The following is a 27,653-nucleotide window of genomic DNA, read 5'->3' on the forward strand; positions in this document are numbered from 1 at the left end:
CATTTGACATCAGAGGTGAATATTGGCTTCTCTTGCATTGAATGAGGTCAGTACTGAAGCTGACAATTGCCTGTTTTTAGTTACTCAGCAGGTAGGAATAGTTTTGCATGTTCTAACGTGGTTGTTCTAACTGATAACTCCCTGACTTTAAAGAGTCAGGTAACAGGTAGTGTTTCAGACAAGACTGGCTGAAAAACATCATTCATAGTCAGGGGAGTTAAGTCAATTTGATCTTCTACCATTGAAATCAGTAGTATTAATCAAGTGAGTAATCAGAATCACCCTGAAGATCGTGTAATTGCAGTCACCTACATGTATGTTATATACAGGCCTGGCATGAGGAACTGGTGAAGAGCATCAAGTACAAAGTTCAGGGCCAGATCCAGCCTTCACCAAACTGTGAGATACTGGCTAAGCCGGCCCTAAGCCCTCAAGCTTGAATCTGGAACTGAACTTGCCCAGAATGCACTTTAACACAGAGTTTGGTTCAGGCTATTTTCTGAAAAAGAATATGTTGTTTTAGATACCATCTTAACCATGCACACCATTCTTCTAAAATTGCATCAAATTCTACACAATGTCTTTCCCAACACCTGCTATGGGGAAAATCATAACATTATGGTTAAGATGTTACTGCATATTAGAGAAGACTCATTAAAAAAAACAGAAACTAAACTGCTAAACATCCAATGAATACCAAGTCTGTCTCTGAATTTAAGACTTTCCAGGAGTTTATGCTGATAATTCCACCCTAATCACCATTTTATTTTTATTAAAGAAACAATAAGAAAGCATCATTTTCTTATAGAAGAAAATTTCAAAAACTCTACCTAGAATCACTTGTTTCGGCCAATCTATTGTTCATGATGGCTAGAGCACCCACCCCTGCAGAGAAACCATTTTGTCTTGTATTGATGCAAACGTTCCTTGGGTAGCCATTGGCTGTCTCGGACAACTGCTTTTGCAAAATGGCCAGAGAGACTTTATTTGATGCCGTGAGCTCCCTCATAGAGATCATCTCTCCAGAAAGCCTCCTCCCTTCAGTGTCGCTGTCGTACTGTCCATCAGTTTCCACAGAGATGTTATGTCGGCGTAGGCGAGCTCCTGGGGTAATGGCATTGCGACGTCCAAGGCGGGCACTTGATTTATGGCACTTTGGGCAACATCTGCATTCGAATTTTTTCAACACCCAGTTCAAAACTTGCTTGATTACAATTGAGATTACATTAAAAAGAGAGTAAATGCAACATACCCCCATTAATATAAATATGAAGTTTCCGAATCTGTATAAACCCTGATTTTGGTATACAGCATTTTGGCTGCTTACCAAATCTCCAAAGCCGATGGTGCTAAAGGTGACAAAGCAGTAGTACAAGGAGTCAATGTAGTTCCATCCTTCCACTGCTGTGTACATTGCTGAGGCACAGCAAGAAAGTGTGATAGCAAAAATTCCTAGGATCAGCATCACATGATAAACGGATGGCTTCCACCCGACAAGGCTGCCAACCCCAGAGATAGCTGACCCCCTTCGGAAGTTGGGAGGTAGGAGACCACTTCTTTGCATCTGTCTCTCATGGCAAGCCTTCATGATAAAAGCCAGGAGAGAGATAATACGCTCCAAGAAGAGGTTGAAGAAAAGAATAGTCCCAGCGCACCCAAAAAGGCCGTAAACAATGAGGAATACTTTCCCAGCCACGGTTGCTGGTGTGGTCATTCCAAAACCTGCAGAAGCGTGGAGATAAATGGGTAACATTAATGGCATAGTTGTTCCTGTATAAACTCTTATCATAGGTCCCATCTCACCAGATAAAAGAAAGAGTGCTATTTCTAAATCAGCTTAGGTCAGCCTGAAACCAAGTTTTGTAAAGAATGACAAAGGACACAAAGGGCAACAAGATGACTAGAATTCAAGAGAGAGCAAAAAAGTCTTGCAGAGATGAAAAGCAGTGTATTAACAGAGTAACACTATGGTATTTGGGAGAATGCTGCAAATTCAGGTGAAAATCATTCCTAAGCCCAAACCTCTTTGTGGCAAGAGCAGGTGAACAGGCCATTTCCTTGCTTCTACTCATGTGAACCAACATGGCATACTGGAAAGTTTAAGTACTCTATTCACAAGCTGTAAATCAGCGTAGCCTCATTGTTACCACAGTATACCACCTCCTCTGAGAAGATAGGAGATTTCAGTTTCTATAACAACAACCCCCCCAAAAACGGAGTATTATTTTAAAAGTAACAGCACTTTAAAGTCTTAACCAAATACCAACTCCAATTAGCCCACCTGATATAAGAATGGAACAAAGGAAAAGCCATGGCCCCGTTCAAGTCAGTGGCAAGATACCCATGCTGCAGAGCCATGCGTCAGACTGGGAACACTAGGACCTTGCAGCCTGATAGTTAGAGCAATGTAGAACACTGCTACAAGGTTAAATGGAAAAATCAGAGTGTACAAACTCTGGAAAGATCCAGAAGCAATATTAATTCACCTCTTCTTTACATGAAGTATGTTTTGATATTACTCATATACATTATTTTAAATATAAACAGTAATGGCTTGTAGCTATAGATGCTTAAATAACAGCAAAAGTGATCTTAATTTTTTATGCAAATAAGTATGGTAAGTTTTCCCCATGTTATGTGTTGATATTTATCAGTTTTTCATAAAAATGAATAACACTTACTTCACATTTCATCTCAGGAATATTCTTCAGAAACTTAATTCTGTAGGTATTGTCCTTGCTACTGCTATTCTCTTTAAAAATACTTGGTGATTCAGTCAAAAAGTGAACTGATGGGACTGAGGTGATTGATCATGTCCCATGAATAAATAACCACATATAATCAAAATGAATGGTTTGCCAAAATCCATATGCTGGAATTTCTTTACGTCACTGTTTTATGAAAATGGTGAGCAAGGAATATATTCAGAGAAGTAAATATCAACATCAGACCACATTAACAGAAGTTTGCTAGGAAAAAAAAGAGCTACATTTAATGGATAATGTTCTCATAATGAAATCATTACAGCTGCTTTATTATGATGATGCACCTTTAAACAGAAACAGGAAAATATTTCCTATATATAATGAGTTGAGATTGCTGCTTGAACTTTATTTATTTATTTTTTAATGGCTGCATTTTCTGTGAAATATATTTGTGTGTATATATATATTTGTGTGTGTATATATATATATATTCACATTTCATTCATACAAAACTTTGCATTTGTTGATAAAAGAAATTAAATGGTTGGCAAGTAAACTTTGAAGTATGCCTCTCAACTAAATGAAGGTGTGTGAGGAAAGAGATGTTCCTGCTTTCACAATAGATTTTGTACGCTCAGACATCTGTGTTCCAGTAATTCAGACTCTATTGCATCATTAGTACCTTCACAGTAGAAAAAGAATCTTGTCCATAAAAGAGAGTGACACATTTGCGGAATATTACCAGAGAATAAAAAATTAGGTAATTAGATTTTGGTTTTTGGACCCGTGGGCTCTCCATTTTGTCATGTTAATAGGCTACCTTCTGAGTAGACTTCACCAAATCTACCTTGTGGGTCTCAGACTTAATATGGCTGGATAGGATGCTCATTTCAGTTTCTTGTCTGTGGGATGAAGCTGTTATTTGAGTCAGTTTTGCTGCTTGGAGGAGCTTTTTCATTTGATGATCAATATCCATTAGTGCCTGGTCCTCAGAAGTAAGGAAGTCTGCTGCAGTTGCCAGCTAGGATTATAGGGCCAACTAATTACGGAGCTAGCATCTGTTAGCCCATGCCTCGTCAGCAAAGCATTTAAACTTGTGTTTCAGTGTAAGCATGTGAACATCACAATCAAAATAAATGGGTTTATTGTAGCACATATGGCTAAACACATTTATTAATTCAAAAAAGATAGTGACAGTTTAGATCAAGCTGTAAACCCACTCATGCTTTTTAGAATTTCCTGGTGATCACTCATGGGAGGTGGTGAAGTTTTGTATTTCGACAGTTTGTTTAGTTGAGATTTCTGAAGCACATTTTACCAAAATTCAGTATGTCAGCTATGCAAGGTGAAAGGGTGCTACACACCACTGCAACAAGAGAGCTAAGACTTACACATAACGTGCAAAGTAAGACCAAGTAAATCTAGTATCTTTAGGTCCTCCTTCAACAGCTAGCAAACAGAAATACACTCCTGTACTCTTCACACAGGGTATTCCTTCATTATCTGTGTTTGTCTCTTTGGCACCATTTGGATTATGAGGAGTTAGTCCTGGTACATTTGAGTTCAGTCTGTTCTCAAGGCTAAATATGTCATGATCCCTGGATGAAATAAATTCATTCAGAACTGGCTGTGCTTCTGATTTGGTACACAGAAAGAAGCAGAAAGGTGCTGTGCAGTTTGCATGACACTAGCATTTATTTTATAGGTACCTTGGGATTGATTTTGTGTGGTTCAGACACTAGGATTCAGTGTTTCAGCCAACCTCATGCAAATTCTGCCCCACTCCGACCTACCACTTCAGATACAAGCTCTATGACAGCATTAATTTCAAGTGCTCAATACTTCCTCTCCTCAAACAAATAGAGTTAGTAGACATGAGCTGATAAAAACTCTCAAATAACTCTTATCCTTCAGTAGCCTCTCATGGGTAAGTGCCAGCATTAATTAATAATTCCCTCATCCTGAATTGCATGATAGGTCTTGTAGTTACTATTCAGCTTATTGGGGTTTTGATTTGTTTATTTAAATTGGTAATGGATACAAGAGACAGTGCAATTGGACAAACTTGGAAAAATCTATGTGCCTGTGGTTCACTTCTCATTGCACTTGCTTTTTTTTTCTGTGGGTGGCTATCTGTTATTCTAGCCATCTGTACCACGTTCATCAGCTTGGTATCTGATGTGGTCCTCCTTACTTGGCTTTTACCCGAGTATCAATAAAACCCTCATGAAACAATCTGAGTGCTTTTTCCTTTCCCCAGAAGTGTCAAGCCCAAGACAAAGTTTACATTCTCTTTTCTTTCTGGCCAAAACAGCTGGAACTTATGCGATGTGGAGCTACACAGATGCCAGCATCATGGCAAGAGTAAATATCAGTACAGAGTTCCTAGTTGTCAGAGAGTAGTGTCTTTCTGTGGTGGCTCTAGTGCTTTCTTATCTCATGGGGATCTCACAAGGAAATTTTGTAGTAAATGTGTGTGTGTGTGCGTGCATCTATAAGGCAGCAGAGGTATAAGAGAACTGTATTAAACAAAACAATAACAGTATAGGTTATTCACTACCAAGATAATATTAACAAGACAAGAATAATTAGTTGTTATATTTGGAAAACAGAAAAAAATGGCTGTTATCTTCTGAAGAACCTTGTAATTTGATTGCCCCCCACTTCACACTCACACCGAAAGGGTTGCCACATGCCTGTGTCTGTAGGCTGGGGACAGCCCGTGAGATTCCCTTTGAGGCCGACTGCACAAGCGCATGCTTCTGTGAAAGCTTTCTATACGTCTAAGTAGTAGTAAAAAAATAAAGTATCTATTGTTGTAACAAGTAGTTGCATGTTGAAAGGAGTTTCCAAGTCCTGGGTACACTCAGGAACTCATTCAGGAGTAATATTTCTGCTTCCGGCAAGAGGAGAATAGGATGGACTTGGATGGTAAGGCAGGAGCTGGATGCAGAGCTATGTGGTAGGAGGAAGTGGGAGATCCAGGATATAGGGTTGAGGTACTAGAGTGGGGAAATACATTCAGTAAAAGCTCATGGTTCATAGAGATGGACTCCTATTCTGGAAATGGGTGGGTACATCATAAGAGGGATAGAAGGGAGGAAGGCATGGGGTTAGAGTCTTGATTAGGGGAAATGTCCTTGAGTAGATAATAGATTTTCTGCTTCTCTAGAGCTAGCAGGAAGATCACTAGTTTGGTAATGCTCACCCCTTGCTCTTTTTTTAATTTTTAAATTTTATTTTACTGCTACAATTGAATTCTTGGATTATTAAACTGAAAGATGAAGAATGTTCTTCTGAATATTCAGTCAGTGACTCTGTAGTTTTCTTTAAAATCTTGACAACACATCTTGTTCCTAGATGTGTGAAAAAATGGACAAAAGTCTTGATGGTCAGGAATAGTTCTGAGGGGGATCTGCTGTGCTGTGGCTCCATACAAATATGCACTGTTGGCCCCTTCTACAGTTACCACATAGCTGTGCACAGATCCCATAGGCCATGTCTATTTTCATACACTGGTGCTTCTATCAATGAGGCTTGCACTTTTTTATGGGTAAAAGAGATCATTGGTGCCAGAAAACAAAAAGGAATAGTGGCTTTAGTATCTCATGAGTTCTTCTCTCAGGCCAATTGGTTTGGTGATTACTATTTTTTTTTATATTTTGAAATTAGAAGGATGAAAGTTTTCCAGTAAAGATATATTTACCCAGAGATGGAGGAAAGTTTTGATCACCCTGAAAACTGGACACAAGAATTCAGAATGCAGAAAAATTTTCAGCTGTAACTATAGCACTATCTGTCTGTGTCCCTTTGAGCTAAGCTCTCCGCTTTTCTTATACAGGTGTCTTATCATGGTACTTGGCTTACACAGCAAGTCAGCAAAACTGAACTATCACCTTAAATTCCAGAGTCTAATAGCACTTAAAGCAGGGGAGTAGGATCATCTATGAATGACACAATTATATTTAAAGGAGTCAAAATAAGCTGGAATTGTTGAATATATTTTTTAAACAAATGATTTTTTAAAATAATAAAAAACCCTATAACCAGAATGCTGCTTCTGGAGGGAATGAAGTTCTTGATATAGAGCTGGTGCACTAGAGGTGTGGGTTACAGAAAACTGACAAACAAACTAAAAGCCCCCAATGCTGTTTCATGATTTTTCTACCCTTGTTTTACTTCATGGCTTTCCCATATAGTCTTGGTAGGTCTTGACTGACTAATAGATGTACTGTATGAGGGAAGAAAACACCATATTTTGAATTTCGAGACTACAATTCCATATTCAGGTTCTAGTGCTCCCTTCACCCCTTTTCATGTGTTAGCATTTCATTGTTATTCTCCTTGATAGAATTATACATGTACATTTCACAACTACCTCTCACTTATTCTATAGATCCTTAACACCTAATATCCAGAAACCATTGCCTTGGATACAGGGTCACAGGTTAGAACTGATAAACTGCTGCAGATGGAAAACTCTTCTGCTGCATAAGGCACTTTTACCCAAGGTTTGAGAATACTATGAGGTAATTTCTGCATTTGGGTTTGCATTTTCAGACTATGAATGAAAATGTTACTTTCCCTTAATATTTTTGTCAGATGGCTTTATTGAAATAGTGCCCTCTGGGCTTGAATATTAAATTTTTTTGATCTTTTTCATTGCAAAAGCCTTTACACTTAATGTACAATTGCATTTAGTCTCATTTACATTAAAATCTGAAAACAGAGCTTCTGAATGGGGCCTTCTGTATCAGGCTGTTCAGCATTGTGTGCATTAAGAAACTTAAAATTGGACCCATGCTAAGTTTGAGGACGCGAGGCACCACTGCAGTTTTAGGGCTGGTCTAACCTGTATTTTACATGAGCTTGCAGCCCTCAGTGATCACCTGCCATGTACATGGTCTTACTCTGCAGTAACTGCAAAGAAAATCAATGAAAGAATTTAGTCTGCATTTGCCAAAGGATACCTCAGGACAAGAGTGTGGGAAATTGCTTTTTATCTTGTGACAACCCTGTCTGTTGAGTGAGACTTAATCCCTATATACGGTCAAACCTCCACAACAAAGGAGATAAAATTGCTACAGGTAACAGCCACTTCTGGGTCCTCAAATGTGCTGCAGACCTGAAGATCCAAGGTACTGAAGTAGATATCCCATGGAAAAAATAATACGTGGCCATGTAATTAAGGACTTTCGTAATATATAGACTTGGTAATATATATACCAATTAAAGTTGAATATGCAGGCTGCTTCTGGCATTTCCTAAATTTTTTGTAACTTTAATACTGTTCTTTTGTCACGGAATTACTCTCCCCAAAACCTATGTTAAACAGGTGGTCAGAGATCCTGTAGATTTGCTTTGTGAACTAGTCCTGCACTTGTGGTGGGCCAGAACAGTTGTTATTTTCTTTTTTTCCCCTAACTCCTATGACTGCTCAGTATATACAAATATGCACACATGCACCAACCTCACCAGAGACTGGAAAAAAAGATTCCCAGTCTACTCTGTGACCTGAAAGAGCACTATGATAAACCCAATAAATCCAATGGAAAACCAGCCAGGTCACTCCTATTGCTCTTTATTTTATCTCCACCGTTGAAATATTAGTCAGATGCTTGAGACAATGGTTGTTCACAAGAATCCGTGCTGGGAGAAGAGAGCCAGGCAATGATTAACTGAACATTAAGGAGCTTCAAGGAGCTGCAGGCAATTATTAAAGGGTTGTCTACAGTACTAATTTTATTCTGTTTATACACAACTGTGATCAAGTTAGTGTTTATCCAAAATGTTGCTATGCGTAACATCAGTGAATACCAGAATCAATCATGTTCAGTGTTGTGCTGGCTGGCTGTGATTTAAACCACAGCCTGAAAGGTCATGGCCACATTTCATTCCTCTTAAAAGTACTCTGGCGTTCAAGAGAGTTAATAGAGTTGTCAGCCTAAAATACCTAAGCTTCTTTGCGAAACAAGTGATTAAATTGGCAACCATAATAATGAATAACTAAACAAAAGGCAAAGCTACTAAATAATTGTCAGTTTTCCTGTGTGTGTGTGAAGAGTATAAAAAGAGACTGAGAGGTACAAAACCTTTTCTGCAGAGGCGAATGATAGTCTAACCTAAAATCATGCCAGACAGTGAATCAAAGAGCTTAAAAGCACGTAGTTTTGGGTGAGGACCAAATACAGGGCTAGGCAGAAGTACCCTGTGCGAAGGGCTGAGAGGTGATGGGGCAGCTTCATCAGGCCAAGGATGCCAGAGCCCCGTTTCCTCTGCCAGGCTGGGCTGCTTTGCGCGCCTGCCAGTCCTGTGGGCTTGGGCTCGGGGGGAAGGCAGGCTTCAGGCTGCCAAGGCAAGGAGCTTCGGGTGAGGGCTGCGGCTCCCACGGGGCGTCCCTGCGGGAGGGCACAGCGAGCCCTGAAGCTTCGGGGTGGCAGTGAGGGGTGCAATCAAGTCAGCTGGGAACTAAAGACAGCTGCTTGTGCCCAAAAGTGGTGGTGTGCCCACCCACCCTGTGCGCGGGATCCTGCACTCAGGGGAGGCAGTGAGGGGCTCTGTGAGGGTCCCGGCGAGCTGTGGCAAGACCTGTGCAGCGTCCAGCTTGCAGAGAGGGGCTTGCACCCTGGCACAGGGGTGCAGGAGCGAAGCCATTGCAACAGACTTATTTCAGGCTACATGCAGAGGGTTTAGTCTCTGGCTGTGAGGAAGACCCTGTGAAGCAGGTGCCCAGATATATGTGTGCGGACTCACTCCCACTGGCTGAGCAGGACCAGGAGAGAAAATCCCCTGATCATTTCTGTCTGCTGGGTAGCAGGAGCTCTTGGTAAGCAGCCAGGCTTGGCTTGGGGGAGTGGGTGGGAAGACTGCTGCAAGGAATCAGGGAGGAGACCAAGAAGGCAACTCTGCACCCAGGTTTGCACCTGCAGGGAAGTGGTGCTGTGGATATCCAGCACCTGTGAAGCCTTGGCAGCGCTGGCCTGGGGGCTGCATGGGGGACTGGAGCCCTTGGGAAACACAGTGGTAGGATGCAGGTGGAGCCTGCAGCAACAGGATGCTGCGAAGGGGCTACCCTGTGGGAAGGGGGCGGGTTGCTGAGGATGAGGCACCTGCAGTGGGGAGGATGCCAGTGTGCCAGAAAGGGCTGTGGAGGCTAATGAGAGGCATGATTGATCCTGCAATTTAAGAGGGGACTCACGTGCCCTGGAGAAGGGCTTTTGGAGGGGAAAAGGTGAGCCTCACATTTTGGAGGCTAAGTAGAAGCAGCAGCTGGGTGGGAAAGCTCTGAGGGTGCCAGGCTGGCAGCAGGGGAGTCCTTCAGGCAGCCCTGCTAGGAAGGGGAGAGGGTGGCCAGTCAGGGTCCCTGTTGGCTGTTGTGTAAAGGAGCTGTAAAGAAACCTGTTTCAGGAAACCCCTTAGAGATGGGACTGTGGAGCCTGATCCAGCATGCAGGATCCTTGTGCATGGAGCTGCTGCTGTGTACAGCTGATACCTGGCTGTGTTGGCACAGAAGGTGAGGAGAGGACCTCATGCCTATGGAGGAAGGTGCTCTGTGTGATGGAGCTGCAGTGAGGTACTTATGGAGAAGGATATGCTGGACCTGAGTGGAATAAGTGTGAGGTGGCAGCAGTATGGGAGGAGGACTCCTCCTTGAGGGGAGGAATGCCTAAGGCAGGTGTCTGAGGTGTCAGGAGGGTTTTTGGAGGGTCTTGAATGAGGGGTTGAGTGGGAAAACACTGGAAGTAATATATCTAAAACAGAAATATGGACTAGAGGAGGGAGGGAAGATATAAAGGCATATGTGACTGTGTAATGGATGTGTGGGGTCCGATGCTGACCAGTTTGAAGAAAAGTAACCTCAAAACTAAGTGCATGCCAAGCTTAGGGATTTTTTTTAATCTGTAACTACTGTGCTGCTGTTCATGTACACTTCAGAGCCAGCTGTCCTTGACCTCTGACAAGGAGGATGCATATTTGGAGTGTTATCATCTTGATGGTGGATGATGGTGGCCCTCACAATCTGAGCACTGGGGATTTCTCTCTGCTGCTGCCCCCCCCGGGAAAGGGGAGAGGAAAAACCTGATTAAAACCTGTCTGTTTGTGTACATTTACCTTCTCTTCTTCATAGCGACTTTGCCTAATGTGTTTTTTCTATGCTGATCCCTTCTAGTTGAGCTTTCAAAAAATGATCTTCAGTTTCTAGTGAGTACTCAGCAGGGACACTTATCAGCTTGAGTGGTTTAAATTTTTAAGTTTGAGTGATAAATAGCCCTTACAAGGAAAAATGTTGGGACTTCAGCTTCACCTATAGGATCAACAGCACTCTCGCTGTATTCATCTACCAGAAGTAGTTGAGCTTTTCTTTTTTTCTGGGTTGTACTGCATGTTGTCATTTCTATGTGTACAGCATGAGACCAGAAAGTGCACACCAAAGGCTAACACAAAAACTTGTTCACTATTAAATGCCATTATTGTAAATGCACAGCCCAATAAATACAGAAGGAGGCTGATCATCTGGTCTGGCCAAGCTGCACTTGGCACAGAACCAAGGTGAGGAAGAAGCAGAAATATCTTCTGTATCCAATTTACAGTTCTCTGACTGGGGCTGGCTACTCCTCTATGTACATTGTACAAGCAAATGAGTATTGACTTGTGCCAAGTCACCAGTGTCTCCAAGTGAGAAACTGTTCCAGCAGCAAGGCTTTTCTAAGCAGTTCCCCATTCTTCCTGCCAGGTCCTCTAAAGAGGGAGTAGATGAGGATGGTCACAGGCTTAAGGCTGAAAATCTTTGGCAAGCTTATGTTTGGATTTCTGGTTAATCCCATTGTATCAGAACAAAAGTTCCTAATGAAGGAGAGAGGCCCTAGTCTAAAAGGAGGCAATAAAGAATAAGATTCAAAGATAGTTCCTGATAATCATAAGAGTATGAATTCAAACTACACAGAGAACAAGAAAGCCATGATCTTCAAGCTGGTATTAGTCTCACTGACTCTGAGTCTCTGGACTGAAAACCATGGAGATGTTCTGCAGTGTGACAGCCTCCCTTAATGTCTTCATTAACATACATACATATATATATATATATATATATAAAGTTCATAAATAAACCTTTTCCCAATGCTTCAAGCTTTATTGCTGTTATAAATAATCCTGTTTCTGTTAAACTCTTGGGGACAGACTCTGGTTTAGTTTACAGTAATAAAAGTAAGTAGTGAAACTACTCTTTGTTTTGTTATACCTTTCTTGGGCAAATCTTTATAAATATATTACATTCCCTCTTGTTTTGTCAGTTTGCCACTTGGCACAGCTAGGGTGCTCTAGCGGCTGGTTAAACAAGAAAGAATCTGGGTTAGTGTTGGCTAAATTGGTGCTAAACCACCTTGCAATGGAAGTCCCCAGAAAGAGTGGATGAAAGAAGAATGCTCTTTCTTTTAGTTGCAGCTAGTGTCCTTATGAACTGACCTAAGCTAGTTCAGAGCTGCTTCTCATGGCTGTCTCAGCATCTAATGATCAGAGAGTTGTATCTCTGTTTTGTTGTCTGTCTTTACCCTAACAGCTGGGTGAAAACCATTTTGCTATAATGATCTTTTCTGAAATCATGGTGGTGTTAATAATGGAAAAATATAGCCCACACACTCCTCAGTTGTTTGAGTAATCTGTACTACTGAGGAAAAAAAAATGCTTCCCCACATTAGAGGCTAATGGTCTTTAAAATGCTGCCTTAAAAGCTGTTGTGCTGTCATCAAACCCTTATTCACATTCCATGTTGGGTGCAGAAGCATCTATCTTCGCTTACTGCACTAAAGGATTTCAGAGCACTTCTTACAGCTGAAACTTGGAGATTTCTTAGAGATTAAATTTAACACTATCAGAGGAAACACCTTTGAATTTAGAGTAACTGTTTTGAAAACCTGCAGAAAACAAAAGAATGGTGTAAACAAGAAATACATGAGGTCAATCTCAGTAACCATGGATATATATGAAGATATAGCTCACTGATTCCCCATTTCCTACACACACACACACTCACTCTCTCTCTCTCTCTCTCTCTCTCTCTCTCTCTCTCTCTCTCTCTCTCGGTGTGTCAAATATCTGAAACCCTCTCTGACCTTCCTACAGTTTTGATGCAGTTGATGATATAATTCCAGGTAAATGTTGTTTCAGATTTTCATTTCTAAAGATCTTAATCTTTCATCTTTTAAAGCTGCTTCTACTCTTACCTTCCTCCTGGTTTTGAGATTTTTTTTTTTTTTTGTGGATAATTGTGTATCTAAGCAACACCCTTAAAGAAAAAGCTTATGCATTGCCGTCTCAAATTGAGTGTTTCAAACATTAGCATTCACGTCTGCTTTTGCTGTTTACTGAAACTTGCAGTTGCATTCCCAATGCCTGGGAAGACCCAAGGCTGTACAAAATTCTTTTGAACTTTAAGAGAGAGAGAAAAAATAAAAGAAGAATGGCATCTAATTTTTTTTATATTCCTGAGATATTATGGACCCATTGGGCAGCAGGCCACTTAGATTAAATGCTATAAAAAATGCAAAGTTTAAGAGAAAGGAACACATTAAATGTCTGTTTTTGTTGTTGTCATAATTTTGCTTTGAAAGATGGTTCTGCTTGAATACGTGCAGCATGTACTGTACTCCAGTGCCAGTACATCTCACGATGCTGCTTCTTCAAGGCAAAGAAACACCATTATCTGAATTTCACAAGTGGTCTGAGGCACGTATTTTATTTCTTCACGTAAGAAGTCTGACAAAACAAGATGTGGCTCCTGGGCTTTCTTAGCCTTACAGATGGGAATGGTTGTCAAGTAGTTAAATCACTGGCTTTTCTTTTCACTGGATTAAATAAAGACTTTGACAGACTTTTTTTTTCCCTGCCATTGATATTTGTGCAGATATTTAAAGAAGATGTATTTTTTGATAGCTGTCTTGGCTCTTCTGCTTTACAAAGAGTGAACCTAATGACTTATGAGTAACTTATAAAGGTGTAGTTGTAGCACACAGAACTTAAACACTGGGCAATATCTTTTATACACTTTGGCCTTTTTTTTTTTGAATTTCTGTGTAAACTTCTTACAGTTATGAATTAGTGAAAAAAATCTGATAAATCTACATCACCTTTCTGTAGTTTAGATGTGGCTTCAAAAGCACCTTATTTTAAAAAGTTATAGCTGAAGGCAAAGAAACAAATTTCTAGATATCTTATATTGGGCAGCTCTTCTACTTCACTCATGAAGGCACAAAGACCTAATTTTAAGTAACTGTCTTAGAAATACAGGGCTACAGTACTGCTGACTAACTAATCATTTCTCATTTTGTATTTCTGCATTTAACTTTTCTTTCCTTAGTATTTGCACTTTTCTCAACTACTTTAAATTTGATGTTATTGAACAACTTATCCAATTTATTAAAGTCATTTTCAGCTTTAAATCTTATGAAAATCTTTTCCCAATCCTTTCAGCTCTGTCAGTAACAGTTTTTGTGAATGGACAAACCATTTTTGTCACACAGGTTGTTTTTTCCTCCCTCCCCCCTCTAAAACCCATTTGGGATTTAAGATCTCTACATTGCAGTCAGTTCCAGCCCAAAAGGTTTCAGGTAGATCTGGTTCCACACACATGTTGCTGAGCCCAAGTGACACCTTTTTTTTGTTTATCCTCGGGAGAGATGAATGTATTGCTTGCATAGTATCCAGTCTGAGCAAAGAAATGATGGACTAGTTAACAATTCAAATGAATAACTGGAAGGATTCTATCCAGTTTTCTCTTTAATTGAAATTTACTGAATTATAGTTTCTCATCCGGTTCTCACTTAAGCAAATTCCCCTTAATTGCTGGTTTTGCTGTAATTAAGTTTGGGCAAGACTTGAGAATGAGTGAACATTTGGCTCGTCATTTGTAAAGGAGAAGAAGCCGCAGTAGTACAGTTCTCTCTTAGCTCAGGAAGTTTGAAGTTCGTTGAGAAATCGCTGTGAGGCTACATTTGTTGTCAAGGTGTTATTGCTTTTCTGATTCGAGTAAGGAGCACTTACTGTGGATTTTTAAACATGAGTAATAGTAGTGCCTCACCTATGTAAGTAATCAGGTTAACATCAAACCTTTCAAAGTCTTATCTATTATTCCACGCTAAAGCTCTAATTCCTTGAAAATGATGCTAATGCTTTGTTTCCTTTAATGCAAGTAGGTTTAATTTTCTTTCTATTTTTTTGTCTGGTAAAAGATACTGCATTTAAACCTTGCAATGTCTATAGCTAGGTGTACTGCCCATTCCCATGAACAGACCGACTGAACTCAGGGAGATGTATTACATGCAGTAATAACTAACAGGCTCTAGGAAGTGCTGGCAACATCAGACTTGCATTTCTGTTATAAACCTAGTGTGCCAGTAAAATGGGTAAGGTGGGATTTCCTAACACTCTGTGCACAGGCCTAATACCATTGACTTCAGCAGAAGCAGGCTACTGAGGAGACATAAAATTAAACATTTGATTTGCGTGGATTGCTATGTAATTGCCCCTTAGGTTATAATTCTTTTTGTTACTTAAAACCTTTTGTGAATAGCAGCATTTAATATAATTTAAGATTTACTGGTCTCTGGGGGACTTTAACATCTCTAAGTTTACCAACGTGAACCCCAATCTTTGTCCTTACCTACTTTGTCCCAAAATGCTCTCAGCTATGTGCTTGTTGCTAATCTCTTTATCAAAAAGAGATGATGTTCATAGTGTAAGCGAGGTTCATGTGACTGAGTTAGGCTATATTTCAAATTTAAAAAGCTGTCTTTGTACTAAATATTACAGATGAGATTTTTTCCAAGTGTCTTCTGTGAACTAATCCTGATGCTATTATGACAAGAAGTAAAATTCTCATAGACTTCAATAGCATCAAAGATAAGGTAATACTGCATTCTTAAAAACAAACAAACAAAAATTGTATTTCCTGGTACAACAGCATGAGTGAATATTGTTACATGAAAGTGCCACCAGATCTATCTATAATCCTATTCCTCCTCTCTCTATGATGAAGAGCAATTAAAGTTTGCATAAGAGCAAGATGGCACGTTTGCAGAGATGACCCATCAGTAAAAGGGAGGAAAAAATGACGAAGTGCATATGTTCTGTGACTAACAGAGAAGACAATCAAAGAAGGGAGAAATATTTAGATTGAGAAAAGAAATGGGGTCAATAGCAGGATTAACACTACTGAAGAGAGACAGGTGCAATTAGGAACAGAAAGAGACTGTAAAGCTTTACTTTTCACTTCTTTCAAGTTAATAACTACCGGAGTAGTAAGACTATAAAGGCCTGAAACACATTCAAAATTTAATCAAGCAAACAAATCATCAGTAGAGAGGAGGGCATGCTAATTGGGAGGGAGGCAGCAGAAGCCAGAGGAATTAAGCGTGCCTGGGAAAGGCACGTGCCTGGGGAGTATCAGATAAGCTGTACCGCAAGGAAAGGGGGAATATACTCAAGAGAACAACACAAAAGCAAACGTGGAAGGCAGAGGCTAGGGACTGGCTGGGCTCCATGGGGACACTGCATACAGAATTTCAGCCGGGATTTGGATTTATGAGCCGGCAGTACCCAGGCCAGGTGATAAGCCTAGTAATTATGATCCCTCACTGCTATTACGGGCATGGTAACCAGCATACAGCAAGGTTGCCGAGGAATACGGAGGAACCGGCCGGAGTCACTCGTTGGCGTTCAACAGACTGAAAGCTGTCAAGGTGCATAGCGAGCACGTGCAGCTTTCTGAGACTGCTGACCAAAGGAAACAGAGAGTAAGAGCCTGGTGCAGTGAGAAACCTCGATTTATACAGGAGCACCGGTAGCTGGGGGTCATTGGTCTAAACCCTCTTCCTCCACTCACAGTAAAATGCTGCTGGTTTTGTCGGAGGGAGTCTGTACTGTCTGCTGACTGCAAGGATAAATTGACTTCTCAGCTCAGTATGATCTGGCGCTGTAGGCAGTGATAAGGATGGTTTCATACTATGTTTCATGTTATGGTAAAAATAAGATTTAAAAATCATATTAAAAAAGAAACCTTCTAAGTAAACCCTTAGATTAAATCATTCAAGCTGATACGCTCTGTAAAAAACACACAGTTTAGATAACAGAATCAATAATGTTTCCATTTCTGGTTCTAGCATAATCTTACAGGGGCAGGTAAGCCCTAAGCAGTACTGAGACTGATCAAAATGTTTGGAAAACGTTTCTATTCTAAAAAAGCATGGCTTCATTGCAAGTGCTGGGGTTCCCCCCTCTCCTCCCTCCGCAAAAAACAAATTGAGGATCAAAATTATTTTACTGTGACCCTTCAGTGGGGGCATCTCAAGTCACCTGTACAACTACACAGATGTACTCCAAGTCAAGCTTCCTGTAGTCACTCGCAACTAAGAAAAGGCAAGCTGCGATTTAGATTACTTCCCCGCTTTGAGCAGAGCAATTGACCTATGTCCGTACTTTTAGGCAGTTTCTATCAGCGGTATTCAAAGAAGCCAATGCTCCCATACAGCTATGGGAAGTAGAAAACATTGCTGTGAAAGCCAGGTCTCCATCCAAGGTAAATCACTGCAGCATCACTTATATCCAGAGAAGCATGTGGAGTGACAACCTTTCAGCCTCTTTCCCTTCATTCATTCCTTGAGACTACCAGAAGGAGAAAACAGCTCTCAGAAATCTACCAGCACGTTGATCAAAACATTACACATGCCAAAGGAATCAATCTGCCCACAGCAGACCATTCTGCAAAAAACGGTCGTGCCAGCTCCAAACTGCATACAGGAAGGCAAAGACAAATAACCCGATGCTGCAGCTCAGTAAGGAAAGCTTTATACTGCTTACTCTTCCAACTGCTTTTTTGCCTGTTGGGCTTTTGTTTTGCTTTCCTGTTTGTTTTGTTTTGCCTTTTTAACTTCAGGACGTCACATCTGAAAGCACCGGCCCTGTAACTTGAACCCTTTGCAAAAGCTGCCTGTGCAAACCTCACAGAATTGCACAGCTCTGAGAAAATGTAACATGCTAATCAGAACTACACTTTGGTTTGACTGTTGCCTTTTTGGTTTGTGTTGTCATGTAAACAGCGATTAACTGTGTTCCCTGAGAGCAGATAGCTGGATCCTTCCACAGCTATCACTCAAATCCACATCCTGACATACAACACTAAAGAAGCCTTCAAACCATCTAGGTAGACTTATTTGTGGAATTTCTTGCTAAATTGCCATTTAAAGTGCTTGCTCTTGGGCAGGCTAACTCATTGGCTGCTGATGCTGCAGTCAAACATTTGAAAGTGCACTTGCTGAGCCATCAGGCTGCCTTTTGCATGTTACTTGCATTCAATTATCACCTTCAGCAGCTCTGGATCCCAAGATTTCTTCAAAAGACTAAGAGAGCCAGAGGAGGTTTTAGAAGTTAGTGGTTATGGTGCCTAGACTTCAGAGCCTCGCCCCTGGAACACAATCAGAAATGATGTGGTAGATATGGTGGGTCCCTGCAGAGGACCCAGAGAAAACAGGATCTAACCCAGCCAATGTCCTAAGCCAGGAAATTGTAGCTACAGGAAGCTAGTTAGCTGATAGAAAGTACTGAACAGCGCGTCTCCTATAGCAGTGTCTTGTCTACTTTGAGGTTCACAAACCCCAAGCCAAAGACACGTCTCCTTCAAAGAACTGAGCAAGGATCATGCTTCTCTTTTAAAATGTAGCTCTGGTACTTGTGTCCCTTGTAAGGGCATCGCCTAATCCTTTGACCACGTATCCTGGCCATGAACACCTGGCCCCCTCTGTGTGTGGTCTCTCATCTTCCAGGAGGGTGCCCCAGCCACCACTTTGAGATAGCAGGGAAGAAGAGCGTGCTCCGTCCTTTTGGGTGGAGCTGTTAGTCCATACTAATACTGAGTCATTTAACATGCTATCTGAGGGACAAGGAATGGGTGGAAAAGGAACATCTCAGCAGGCTTTCTTTCCCCCCCCCCCCAATGGCCTCTTCTCAAAAGCCTACACCCCAGGCACGTTCTAGCCCAAAACAATCCATCTGCACTGTGGGATATTTTAGAAGTCTTTCGTTGAAAAATCATGTTTACATACTGGAGTACTTTTTTTGACCTCATTTTTTTTAATGCTTTGTATGAATTTCTCTAGAGCAATTATATCTCCTGATTTTCGATGGGTTTTGGAAAAATGCATATTTACATATAAGAAGCTTTAAACCCAAATTTAATAATGAGCCTGATGCCTCAAAATGTTTTTGTAGGTAGGTACCTAATTTTTTTTCTAACATTTAAGACAGGAAAAAACATCTGAAAACAAAGACTCAGAGATAGAGTCAGAAATCTAGTAGTTGCCCTGTGTGCTAAGCAGAATGTATGTGTGCTACCAGAATATAGGAAAATCTATGGTTGATTATGCTATACTGTGCAACATTTTACCCAGAAGAAAATTAGTCTGGGCTATGCTTTGCTTTCACTCTGTAAAAAAAACTGCAGGGAACTATTTGTGATTTGCATTTGAGGAAGAAAAAAAGTCAACTGAAAAACAAAGTTTATTGCCCGTTATGCAAACGAATCAAGAATAAATTTCACCCGGCTGTTCCTTAAAGAAATCAGAACAAAAATAACAATAATAATTGCATACAAGAAAATAACTTTTAAAGTGTCAAGTAAATGACTGAATAAATGGTGTAAACTGACAGCAGGTAATTGGACTGAAGAATTTTCTTATATAGCTCTGAAAATCCAAATGTGTACAATGAAAAATAGACTCAACATTTGGTTATTCAACCACAAACAATGCAGTAATGAAAAATGAATGCCCAGAGTGCTATCAAGGTGTTCTATGGATTATAAGTCAGTCACTTTGTGGGCTATTCATGAAAATGAAGCAACATTAGACCTCACATTTCATTTTCTCTCCTTCTCCCTCTCCCTGCCCCCCCAACCTTAAAGATCCCAGCAATGCATTTCTTACTCAGAGAGTTTGACTGTGTCTTGTATTCTGTGTAATTAGGTGAGACGCAGAACTGCAGCCAAGGGAATAAAAGAAAGGAGGCACCTAGCCAGAAAGAACCACTCAACTCTGCCTGAGGGAATGGGGCAAAAGCCCTGCTGAAGAAGGGTGAAGGATGGGTTAGGGTCAGCCCTCGTCCTCTGCCAGGTGGAGACTAGGTAATTCTTGTCGACCCTAGGCAGCACGTAACAAGGGTGGGTGGTGACCCCCGTACCTTCGCTGTGCAGGAGTGTAGAGGGAAGGGAGCACCTGTCCAGGAGCACAAGACTGCATCATTGCAATGCTTGCAGGAGGTACAGGAATTTGCAGAGATGAGCGATCATGCCCTCCAACACACGTTTTTTTCCAGACCTGACTGTGTCTAACCCTTGTTTTCACAGAAGACAGAAAAGTTTGAGGTTCCATGTTTCTGTTCAGTTTACACAAAACTCAGAAAAAATTAGCAGTCCTGTCCCTGGAAGACTATATCATTATTGTTGGCTATGTATTTAGGATTTAGTAGCTTTATTAACACTAGTGGGAGAAGAATGAGGATTCAGGAAGACCCAGGGAGTTTTCTGTAAGCTGGATCCTTGACTGGTACGAGACAGAGTAACCCGTAGATGATTTAACTTTGACAGAGGCAGTATCTACTTGTTCATTAAGCAGTGAGTAAGAAAGCTTTCTGATGGATTGGAGTGTGTTTAGCTGAAGTAATAAAGTTGCTTTGACACATGTAACTGATAACATAGTTTAGGAAGGCAAGCTGTTTTGACTCTAACTGTCTGATACTTCTTGGTAAGGTTACGTAACGACAGCATTCTCATCGTTAATGAATCGTGGTATAAATGCGAGTGAAATTGTTCTGACCCAGTATAATATGGTATTCGAGGTGACAGTGGAATCAAAGATACCTCAGATATTTAGGTATATAAAGGAGCTGGCTTGGAGAGAAAAAAGGGCCTGTGAAAGAATGGCTCTTTGGAAGCATTCCTCAAGGTGACGTTTTGATGTCTGTCGTTTAGCTTCGCCCATGCTGTGGCTGCGAGACAGCTTCCTTGCATGTTTCATTATTAGCACAGCTTTCAGTTTTTAGCAGGCAAGCTAGTTCGTTTGCTAGCTTTTTGCTTTTGTTGTGCAAACACAACTGCCAGCAGTAACTGTATACAGCTGTGCGGTGGAACAAACCTAGTACACGGGAAAGAAGCTGACCTCGCTTTTGGCTTTGCCTTTCTAAACAGCTACAGCAACACGAAGAGGTGAGAGAGAAGAGACAGAGATGGGGGTATCAGTTCCTCTTCTTTTGCAGGAACTGTACGCGTAGGTGATAAGAGCTATGCTGGGATGGGATGCAGCAGCTTCTGGATGCAGGCATTTAAGCAGATGTTATTTCTGCCACAGCCGGACAACGTGGCACCCCCCCACACCGTGGCTCTGCAAGGGCTCTCACGGCGCGCTGTGCCCCAAAGGCACAACTCAGCCGTTGCTTTGAGTCACTTCCTGCTGCGTCTCCTCACCTTGGGCAGCACTTTGCTCAGCAGCAGGGCCACTGAAACCACAAAAAATAATGTGAGTAACCCAGAAACAGGTATCGGGGGTAGTATGCCCACTGAAGAGGGTACTCAGTGGAAAACGCTTGGCAGAATGAGGCCTTTGTTACTGCTCAGGAAAAAAACAAGCTTCAGTCTGTATCCTGCATGAAAGAGATGTAGACATTACTGGCTATAAAGAGAGTGTTGGGCCCTGGGTTACACACAGGAATATGAGAAATATAATACTTCATTCACCCATTTACACCTGACAAGATCGATGAAAAATCTTGCTGAGTTTTTCACTTCCTCCACAATTACAATTGACTGCAGACAGTGCAGTGGAGTGGAGATGCAAACAAATGCCTGCAAGTGAAGAGGAAACAATTTAATAACCACAAAGAGGAGAAGCCAGGATTTGAGAAGAAGTGGATGGATCTACATTTACATTTCTAAAGATTTCTCTGTTCGCTATAGTGGGTGTAAGGAAAGAGTGCCTTTGTTAATATATTGATTTTTTGCATCCATAATGATCTTTTTAAAAAAATACCTTCTTGTGATGAAGATGGCCTAACAATGATTGGTGTCTTAATGACAGGATTACTGAATGTACTTGAATTTGAAAAGTTAACTGAATTACTCAGTGCACAAGGTAGCAATACTTGACAACACTGCTGTAGTCATCATCACGACTCTATTACAGAGATTAGTCACTATTGATAAAACATCTTCAGATGTTTCCGAACCTAATGAACGTAACTGCGATAATACGCTGTGCACTTCTTCCTTTTTTAATAAATGGAAAGCGTGCTATTTAGGCTCAGGAGCCCCGAGACGATTATGCTCGTTACAAAACTTAAAAACTGGCGGAGAAAGAAAATCGGTCAGATCTTCCGCCTGTAGTAGCAGGATTTCTAAAGGAATATTCAGACAGCCGCAGATGGGCCCTACCTCAAGAAACGCCGTGTAGGAGATTTACTTTATGGTGCTGTTTTAGCGAAAAAGGAGACCCCCCCCCCCAGAGCCGCTGCTCCCCGCGAGCGGCGGGGTCCCGGCCGGGGGGGGGGGACCCGGGGCCCGGCCCCGCCGCCCGTTGCCGGTTGCCACGGCGACGCGGCGCGGCATGGCGGCCGGCACGGCGCGTTTCCGCGCCGCGTCCCAAACTTTGGTCGCCATGGCAACCGCCCCCCCCCCGGGGCAGGGTCCGGCCCGGCCCGTCGGGGGCCGCGGCGGCCCCGTCCCGCTGCGCGGTGCCCCGCGGTGCCCCGCGGTGCCCGGCGCTGCGCGGCGGCGGCGCTCACCGATGGTGGAGACGACGGTGCCCACGAAGTAGAAGGCGCCGGGGAAGTCCCAGCGCGGGCGCAGCGCGTCCACGCGGATGCCCGCGGCCATGGCCGCCTCGTAGCTCCGCAGGAAGGCGCGCAGCTCCGGCAGGCTGATGTTGAAGATGCGGCTGAAGTTGTGCAGCGTCCGGTTCCAGCGGAGCTGCGCCGCCGCCTCCGACGGGCTCTCGAGGGCCGAGAAGACGGTGGCGCCGGCGCTCAGGTACGCCGCGATGAGGGCGGCCAGGAGCAGGAACCGCCCGTTGTCCTCGTTGAGGGGCGAGAGGCGCCGCCGCCGGCGGCAGGGGCCCGCCGCCCCCCGCGGGGGCATCGTGCGCGGCGGGCGCGGCGGCGGCGGCGGCTTCGCTGCAGGGGCCGCGGCTCTGAGTCATCCCCCGGCGGCGGCGCTGCCCGCGCTGCTGGCAGCGGCGGCGGCGGCGCCCCGGGGCCGCCGCTCCGCTCCGCTCCGGCCCGGCCCGGCCCGGCCGCCCTCAGCCCGACGCCGCGGCCTGGCGGCGCCCCCGGCGGCGGGGCCCCGCGCCCCCGGGGCCGCGCGCGGGCTGCTGCGCCGCGGCCTCGCCGCCGCCGCCGCCGCCGCCGCCGCCGGGGGCCCCGCCGCGGGGAGGCGGAGGCGCCGCTGCCCTCCCTCGCTCCCCTCGCTCCCCTCCGGGCCGGCGGAGGGCGGGCGGCGGCCGCATCCCCGCCGGGCGGCGCCCCCGGCCGTGCGCCCCGTCCGGGCGCGGCGGGGCGGCGCGGGGCGGGACGGGGCGGGACGGGGCGGTGCCGCCCGGCCGCCGCCCCCGCGGGCTGCGGAGCCGCCGCCGCCGCTTCGCGGGCGGGTGCTGGGCGGCCGCGGACAGCGGCTTTTCCGCCCGGGTGCGGGGGGTGTCGAGCTTCGGGCTGTTGCTCTTCGGGGGACGCTAACTCGTTAATTCCAGCCATTTTTAGGTGCGCCGATGGTTGCCTCTGATCAGCCGCCCGTTTCGGGACTGCGGAAAGTTAGACCCACGAAAATGATAAATCTTCTTGTCAGTGTCAAATTTCCATTCAGTTTTAGCTGCATCTGAAAGGTCTTCCCCCCCCCCCCCCCCCTTAAGCTACTGGATTCTTGCTTTGCTGTTTTGCTCAAAACAAACACTATATCCTTTCTTATCCGTTAGGCTGCAGTAAGAACTGCAGTCCATTCCTCCGGGACTTGTAGTAAATAATAACATTAATATTAAAAAAAAAAGATTGGAAACTCGCACCAGTAAAGTATTGCCAAGAGGATGGGAGTGATGCCAGTCCTGCAAACGTACGTACTGTACAGGGGATGATAACGTGTGTGGGAAAGCCCTGGGCTTGAATGGGCAAATAGGCATCATATGGCAGCCTCACCTGAATGGGCTTTTGTTACCTGTTTCTTCACTCTAGGCTTCACATTTTTCATGCAGGGAAATCTTACTACCCCTAGGTAGTCCCTTGATGCCCTTTAGCAAATTAATATTTACAGTACACAGGACTTCTCCATAGCTGTTCTTAACACATTTATTTTTTTATCCGGGATCTCAGAGATTTTGCTCTGCCCTGTGATTCCTCATTGCTGGCAGAGTTATCCTCTGGCAACACCCATAAGGGGAGAATTTCCTCCCTTCCCAATGGACTGTTCATACTTGTCAGCTCAACAAAATGGCTTGGGCTTGCACGTATGCTTCTAAAAGGGCTTCCCAGGAAAAAAAGACAGAAAAAATGCAAAAATATCGTTTACAAATATCTCTAACTATGACTAAACATCATCCCAAATGATGCTTAGTCAAAGATAATGCTCCCACTGTTGTCAGCGGCAAATACATAGTGGCCTCAGGACCGAGTCTGGTGTGAGCAAAAGTCGTTGGAGAACTCAGTCACAGAGCAAAGTCTTTGCTGTGTTCAGCTGTAAGCATTTAAGGAAGGTTTGTGCACGGGCTAGAGCGTCCCGCACTGCATTTTATATTACACTGGCATCCCCTGATTCTGACTAGCAATTGTATCTGCAGTATGCTTGCACGCATCGCCAGCCCCGGACTGGTGAGACTGGCCAGACCTTCCCCCCACAGCTTTCAGGTCTAGCACTTGTGTTGTAGGAGCAATGGTTACGGCTCCACAAACAGTGTAGTTGTTAGTGCAGGCAGTAGTTTCTCAGGCGAAGCAGAGATTCAGCGACTGCGTGAAGAATCGACACAAATCTGTGCAAATGGAATGAATCTGCAAAAATTCACAAGTCATCAGTTAATGAATGTATAATTTTAAATTAATTATAACAGCTTCTTTCAGACCTTTTGTACCCATGGCATGTCATTTTTATGCTAAAAAGTATTCATAGGAATATAATAAACACTATTCAAAGTTTCCATTGAATGAGAATCCTGGGATATCATGTTTTAATAGCCACTAACCCATTTAAACTTAGCTTTTTGCCCTCGTTGCTTTTGTGCTAAAGCATTTTGTTTAGTAGAGGTGGAAAGAAAGTGTCTAGAACTATCAAAGAAGATTTCCAGTCTCCTGTTTTGCTCAGAGGGACTAATACCACATGCTAGGTTAGGAAAAATAATGGCTCTCTCTTTCAAAGGTTAGTTGCTTCCCATTGTGAATGCTAAACCCAAATAAAAATAAAATAATTAAACCAACAAATCCCAAAACTCAATAGCTGTGGGAAATAACAGCAGATCTCAAGGACAAAAGAGGAGAAAAAGCAGAGAAAGTATATCAGACCTAATGGAAAGCCCATTGAAGCTAGTAGAAAAACTCCCATTGCTGTTCAAGAGCTTAATGTAATAGGTCAGATTTGGACCATTTAGTGCCAATTGCTATAGCTAAAAATAATTTCCACTCCGGTAATCCAGGAGTGATTACATGCAATCTACTGTGTCAGATGTTGTAATCTAAGATAACTTACCTGAACACCCTGGAAATACGCTGTTGCAGCTGGATGTTAGAGTTTAGATTCTTGATATTTTTGTGTTTACAAATGAAATAATTCTGATCCATTTTTTTCAGTTGGAAACATTAAAAAATGAGGGTCCAGGCATGCATTGTCCCACTTGAGTGATGGTTGGGCCATATATAGAGATCGAAAAATTAGCTACTTCCTTGGGTAACAGAACTGGATCTTCTGCAAGTGCTAGAAGCTCACTGGACTCTGTGGGGACCTTTCTAACGATGTCCTGCCTATGAAGGGATCAGGCCAGAAGGATGCCGACCAGCTTGAAGAATCAGGTAAAAGATATGAAACGTCCTGGTAACTTTCCATGAAGAAAAGAAGCTAAGCTTAAGCAGCAAAGAACATGGTTTAGCTACTTCAGCACTGACAAAACAATATTCCAAGCATCACTGAATCATGGTTTCTAAGAATTAGAGCTGTTTGACAGCTTTTCAAAATATTTTGACACCTCTTTTCGCTAAAGTTTATAACTTAAAGTCTTGAAATTTGTCACCATTTTGCAAAAATAGTCCATTTTATCATTGGTTATTGAGCTGGGGGGGGAAGATTACATAATGGAAATGTCCTTTTTTTTTTTATTCTTTAAAATCTTGCTTAAAATATACGATCCTTTTCAAAGTAACCAACTCCTGGAAGAAATCCATTTGCTTGATACAAATCCTGCACAACTACAGGACTTGAACCACAGTTTGCATTACTCTAATACAGGTACCAGAGTTTGGGGAAAGGTCCTGGAGCTGCTGCTGCATTCTTACTTCAAGAAAACTCCTACAGGCAGTCATCTGGTTAAAGTAATGATGTTTTTATAAATTTACTTGATAGATTGAATAAAATTGCCAGGCATTTGGCCAAAGTATTACCTTATTTGTGACCATTTGCCTAAGAAATTTGTAAAAGCTGACGGTCAGCTCTAAGCCCAGTGCTTTGTTTAATAAATGTTGATGTTTACTGCAGCAGAAGCGGGTGCTCTCTCTGTGTATCATGTTTCAGTGTGTTGCAATGGTGGGATATATTCAACATACACATTTTGATAGTTTTACCTTTCCACAGCTAAAAATCAGTATCTTTCACAAGAATTCAGCCGATGGTGGATTCACAGAGTTTCTGCACTGCGTCACTCACCTAAATAACCTACGTGTCAGGGGAGTTAACGCTGCCCTCTTTGAATAATCACCTGGTCGTTTCAACCCTGATTTTAGGCTAAAACTGGAACGTCACACGATGGTCACGATGAGGCCTGGTTCCCTCTGGTCATATGTGTGATGTTAGCCATTTTGTTTATCAGGAGGCCAGTGTTCAAGAAAGCAATAATTTTAATAATCAAACAGTGATGTTTACATTATTAGCTTGGTTGTTTAGAGCAAAGCTCATGCAAAGAAATGAGATGCATTCATTAAGTGTTTAATTAAACTGCTGCCTGAAAATAGGTCATAATACTGAACATCATGTCCCATTATTAAAGAATAAAGTTTAGTATGGTATTTTAAAACTTAAACAGCCCCAGAGATCATCCTCTTCTTCACTTTCAGCTCATGCTGGATTTAAGGGGGCATTCTCTGCATTTGTATTGCTTTGTAATTCTAAAACAGAGATGACGTAACTGGTAGTCTATGCAGTCAGAGCAACCAGAGCGCTGGTAGCATTATAGGCAAGGGCTTCAGTCATAATATATAAAATAAGTGAATATGGCAATTTGCTAAGTTAGAACTTTGGATGTTTTGGGATGGAGGCTGAGTTCTTCCTGTTACCCTATTTAGAGCAATAGCAGATTGAGACAATGAAAAAATACTCTAATTACAAAGTCTTAGGGGAAAAGTTTGTGTTGCCATTGAGTCTTAGATATTGCTAATGCAGCTCTCAGAGTATTTCTTTATGTTTTGAAGCAGAACACCAGACCAGTAACCCAAATTGCTGTTGATACTCTCTTGTCTCTGTTTGTGTCAGGATGACCCTTTGGGGTTTGGAGAAAGAAAATTTAGCGGGCCTGCAGCTGGTCTTAAAGACACATATTGCCTACTGCAGGTGGCTGGGTTAAAACCAAGTCATTTTATGGGTTACCTAGCAGGTATTCCATCTTGAGCCTTGGGCTGAAACTGTTTTGTCAGGTAGCTGAGCTGTATGAGGCTGAGTTATTCTGTCAGTAGTGCTCT

The 27,653-nt window shown here is 42.8% G+C and overlaps 1 protein-coding gene across 1 annotated transcript; it reads right to left on the reverse strand.

The window, feature by feature from the left end:
- Positions 1-752: 752 nt before the first annotated feature.
- Positions 753-22,875, reverse strand: KCNK12 (potassium two pore domain channel subfamily K member 12). Its single transcript, XM_067294685.1, has 2 exons — positions 22,524-22,875; positions 753-1,722 (listed from the first exon to the last, which is right to left on the reverse strand). Exons 1-2 carry the CDS (start codon positions 22,873-22,875, stop codon positions 827-829), a joined length of 1,248 nt encoding a protein of 415 aa, XP_067150786.1. The 3' UTR covers positions 753-826.
- Positions 22,876-27,653: the final 4,778 nt, after the last annotated feature.

Source organism: Apteryx mantelli, chromosome 3 (assembly GCF_036417845.1).
Source record: "Apteryx mantelli isolate bAptMan1 chromosome 3, bAptMan1.hap1, whole genome shotgun sequence".
In the NCBI taxonomy this organism is placed as follows: Eukaryota; Metazoa; Chordata; class Aves; order Apterygiformes; family Apterygidae; genus Apteryx; species Apteryx mantelli.